This window comes from Aegilops tauschii, chromosome 7, assembly GCF_002575655.3.
Source record: "Aegilops tauschii subsp. strangulata cultivar AL8/78 chromosome 7, Aet v6.0, whole genome shotgun sequence".
Lineage (NCBI taxonomy): Eukaryota > Viridiplantae > Streptophyta > Magnoliopsida > Poales > Poaceae > Aegilops > Aegilops tauschii.
The window spans coordinates 28,771,204-28,776,376 of NC_053041.3; the positions used below are offsets into that span (position 1 = coordinate 28,771,204).

At 42.9% G+C, this 5,173-nt stretch overlaps 1 protein-coding gene across 1 annotated transcript; it reads left to right on the forward strand.

Moving 5' to 3' along the window:
- The first annotated feature begins 790 nt into the window (after window positions 1–790).
- Window positions 791–1,477, forward strand: LOC109732468 (uncharacterized). Its single transcript, XM_020291643.1, has one exon. It carries the CDS (start codon window positions 791–793, stop codon window positions 1,475–1,477), a length of 687 nt encoding a protein of 228 aa, XP_020147232.1.
- Window positions 1,478–5,173: the final 3,696 nt, after the last annotated feature.

Here is a 5,173-nt window from a genome sequence, read left to right on the forward strand (position 1 = left end):
GCCCATTTTAAATGTGAACATGACAAAGGAAGCGAGGACTCCAACAGGCGGGACGAGCCCTGTCCCAATTATTTAGGACGGGCATGCGCGAGGGCGCTTCGTGCTCACTGCCACGACTCTCCAAAAAGGTTCCTCTGCCTCTGCGTCCTCTCGATTCCCTCTTCCTCTGCGTCGCCCACTCTCCCAACAATCTGGCTTCTGGAACGGTGAGTTCTCCTTCCTGTCAATTTTGTTAGTAGTTCTCCACTAGCAGCACATACGATGGCCTTCTTCTTGTCAATTTCTTGTTCTCCTGCTTCTTTATTTTGTGCACACAGATTCATCTGCCTCCAACATGTAGTCCGTTGCCTTATGAGAATTTTGCACACAGATTCATCTGCATGCAACATCTAGTCCATTGTCTTGTCAATTTCTTGTTTTTCTCCTGCTTCTTTAGTTTGTACACACAGTTTCATCTGCATGGGCGATGAACAATTCATAGATACATGTTTATTCTTGATTGTTGATGCAGTTGTTTAGATAAATATTTCAAGAGCATAAATTTTGATTGTTAATTCGCATATACTCCCTCAGCAAGGAAATATAACAACTTTTGCTTCACTGCTTTAGTGATTTCTTTACAGAGGGAATACTTGTTTAGTTTAAATTGTTCATGCACTTGTTTACATAAACTTTCAATAGCGCCAGAATTCCTATACTATCTGCCGTCATATTCATCTCGGCTTATTGTTATCATGTTATTGTCATGCTTCATGTCTTATACTGGTTTCATCAATTACAGTCCTTCGGCATGGCGTTCGAGGATGATTATGCTGCTAGGGCAGATGGAAATACCGAAATTTGTGTGAAGTACACGAACAAGGCTAGCTGTGTTGAGTACTGCATTGGCGGATTCAAATATTGGCTGCGGAACGACTACCAGAAGATAGTTGCACTGGATGTGGAGTACACCTGGCCTCGTGGTCTGACACAGAAGGCGGCCGTGGTCCAGTTATGCGTTGGCATCTACGCCCTCGTGTACCACATAAGCGTTGCTGATGAGCACTGCGGCTTGCTTGCCGCCTTCCTGCTCGACGAGGAGTACACCTTTGTTGGGGTGGAGATCAACAATGACGAGAAAAAACTCAGGCATGTTGGTCTGGTGGTACAAAACTTTGTGGATATCCAGAATATGTGGAGACTGCCTGATCCAGTGACGATTAAGCCAAAGTATGGCTTGGCTGACTACGATGGTTCCATCATCCACCACAGCTACAACAAGATGAAGGATGCTCTCACAGAAGATGACCACCATATATGGGCAGAAGCGCCCTTGCCCTTGAAGAACATCTATTATGCTTCCATGGACGCGTATGCCACCTACGACGTATACATGCGGTTGGTGAACTTCCAGAAGGGGTTCGAGAGTCAACGCCAGCTTCTCGCCAAACCATCTAGGCGGTCAAAGAAGACCAGAAGAAAGAATGAATCAACCTAAAATGTTTCTTCTATTTATCTAGCTGATAGTCTGTAAACTTTATTATACTGCTAGTAAGTCGTAAGTTCAAATTTCCTGCAAGTTGAATCATCCTTTATTCTAGATGTCTTGCCTAGTTTGATCCACGTTCATGAGATATTATACTTAAGACGTTTATTTTGTTTCGGTTTCGTTAGCTATGATACAAAATGCGATAGCCATTTTTACCAAAAGATTATTTCAGATTTATAATGAATACTGTTCTCAACTGGGTTTGAATAGAGAAATTTTATTTTTTAATTGCATAGAGAAAGTTCATTTTTTTAATCAAAAGAAGGGTCGCCCCCTCTGATTTTCCATTAACAGAAACCACATGGTCTTTCAAGCCCCTGATACAAACTACAGCTAGAAACTAAAGTAATCAACTAGCAGCACAAATCATACATGGTAGCAAGCCCAGCCAGACTTAACATGAAGGTCCAAAAAATAAAACTACGGCAGAGATGCGCAGGCGACACCGCAGTAACCTGTGACTCCACACTTGCGATGAACTGTACAATTCACCTGCTACATGCTCTAGCCTGCGCATATAGACCATCAGCACCTCTTTGCTCCCAACATCAGCACCTCTTTGTTTACCACCTTCATCTGCAATATAGACCATCCCATGATCCACAAGCAAATTAGCTAAACAAGAATCATAAGATCACTATACCATTTATTTTGTAATCTCACATTATTCCTGCATTGCCAAAGAGTCAAGAACACAACTGATGCCCTTCCCGCATCTCCTACTCAAACACTCATAGGTAGTTCTACCATCTTAACTCCATGATTTAAAATATTAATAAAACCCCCTTAACGATTCCATTTGCATTACCATCGTTCATGATTATAGCCAGGGAAACACCAGCCAATAAAGCAACCACCTGTGAAAGACCTATTTTGAGTCCTGAATAGGGCCGAATCCTAGCATTTACTCTAACTTGAATATGTCCTCCTCTCATAGTCATCATCACCCAAGACATAATGAAGACGCAACCCCATAGATGCATAACTGCTATCAAAATAGTTTTCGCACTATACCTAGTGTAAAGGACACTCTTGCGTTGTCGTGCTACATTTGTGGCTCCTCGGTCAGCATGTTCATAACCACCTCGATCTGAAGATCTTCACGGGTGGTGGTCTTGAAACCGAAAAGAACGGCTTTATGAACCTTAAGCTCTTCACTGTCAACAAAATCACTCCATCCCTTACCGAAGATGATGCGGCCATCATCACACTTGTGGTACTTGACTGGCATGAAACTGTCCTTGCACAGCCGAATGCCAGCAAGCCCATCTCCCGGTAATCTCTGTATGCACCGTCATAGGAAGAAAAATTATCAAATATGTGAAGGAGCAGTAAACAAAAGGATCTTCAGCTACATCTACATATATTACATAAGGATCTTCAGTTATGGGAAACAAAAGGATATGCAAAAACACACATCAGTGTATTCACTGGTTTCAGCTACAATAGCATATCATTAAACTTTCTCTCCATGAAAAAACAAAGAAAATTGCATACAAAATAGAAAATACTAGTACACCAAAAACATACCATCGTCTTTCCTGCTATGTTCGACTTGGTGAAGCGGTGGACAAAAAATGCACCTATATAACCTTTCTTCAGCGCCAAAAGGTCATGTAGGTTACGCTCCTCTTGCTTCGTAAGATTAATTCCCTTCGTTATGACAGCTAATTCTAGAGGATCTTTACGCTCTTCGTTTTGATCGCATGTCCTTGCCAGGTTGCAGCAGTACACCATAGGAATGTCTTCGGTCAAATCGAAGGAGACAAGGTTGCCTTCTCGCAGGTCGAAGTCGTCAACAAACCTGCACCAGTTTTCACCACAGATGATCGCCCTTGAATTCCCTTTGTACACGCCAAAATCATACATGCGGCTCCCTCTTGCTTGAAAAAGCAATGAACTGTCTGGGATGGCGCTGAACTGGTGCCTTGCGTAGCATGGCTGGTCTGTAGATGTAGAATTTAATTGCTATTTATTTCCTACATATTGTTAATCTTCAAAGTAGAGGGGAACAAACACAATACAAGTAAAAATTGACATGATTATTTATACCAGAGCTGAAGTGTCCCCATCTAGCCTGATGGTAAATGTCAACCCATCAGCATTGGGCCTATTGCAGTCCTGTCAACAGGTTATGCACACCACCTGTGTAAACAAAATAAAATGAAGAAAAGCAAAGGATGCGAATTTAAGAAAAAGGGCTTATGCATGTAAACACACTAGGCAACAATCATACAGTATAATCAACGAAGGTACTGCATCAGTAATCAACAATCATACACTTGAACTGAGCGGGTGGCTCGCCCTCCACTCCTCATAACCTCGCAACGCAGAGCGTGCCCGCCGCACCACAGCTTGTTCAGACATGTTCTTCTCTTCATCCTCGACCGGCAGCATGGGCTCACCCCGAGCGTCAACGTGCGGCATTGGCCCCTCCTCCTCTGTAGCACAACTGAGGTAGTGTCTGAGACTGAGCAGTAATCTCTGAGAAAAGTCCTATGAAAACATAAATCCTACTACTGCTGTTACTCGGCCCACCCGAATGTACACATGCACACCTTCAACATACAGCCCATCTACATACATCCGCATCCAACAATATGTTCCTCGAAAAAGAAAAGAAAATCTGTTCTGGACGGACGAAGGATCGTCAGGGTAACCAACTCAATTAGCCACTTGTCTGTCATGTTGGAGAAAATGAACTTACTTCACTTTTTCCTGGTACTACATAACCACACAAAATAAAGACTAAAATAATTCCTAAAAACTCTAATATATTGTACGCCCTCACATTTATAATCTTTAAAATATGAACTAATTTGGGCAACAGAATTAAGAGTTTATTGTTATTTCCCTACAAAGATACAAATATTTGGATCAAAATTTCATATTCTGCAAAAAAAAACACTGCAGTAAATATTATTCTGAGAAATGTTTAGTTGACTTGCAATCTAGGACTACAAGTTAATGGCTGCCTTACTAAACCCAACCTAATTTCGGCCTAAAAAGGAATTTAATCCACTAGCCCGGCTTATAAGTTTTGAGCCCACCCTCTGGTTTCTTCCTGGATTCGCCACTGCACAAGGCCAATATTTTTTAAAGTTTTTAAAGGACTATTTGCTGAAATTTGCTGCTATTGTGTTACGCATCTGCACTTGTTCATTGTTATGAAAACCCTGGAATACCGAAACCCTAGAAAAAAAAATACCCAGCTAGCCACCGATGTAGAAAACTTCCTTCAATCTCTGCATCGCCTTCCACCTAACCTCCGATTTTGAAATCCTAACTATCTAATCTCTGACTTTGAAAACCGTATCCAACTCCCGAAACGGCAAAACAACAAGGAACAAAGAAGTCGAAGATTACAAGTTAGGGTTTCTCACTTCACCTAGTCGCCGGTAGTCGCTAGGTGCTTGCTGGCGGCCTCCCAATCTCACTCCGCGCTCTTCTGCTCCAACCGTCGAGAGCGGCCAGGCGAGTGCGCGGCGGGGTGGTTTTTGTGGGAGGGTGGGGGTGAGGGGGGCGGGGGTGTGTGGGCGATGGGGGTGATGACACGGACCCTATCGGTGTCAAGCACAGAAAATAACGGCCTGTGGGTCCAGTTCGTAAAGAAACAACCAAACAGGCCCACAGGCCGCTTACCAG

Coding starts and splice junctions, on each gene's coding strand:
- LOC109732468 (XM_020291643.1), top strand. CDS start 791: ATGGCGTTCGAGGATGATTATGCTGCTAGGGCAGATGGAAATACCGAA.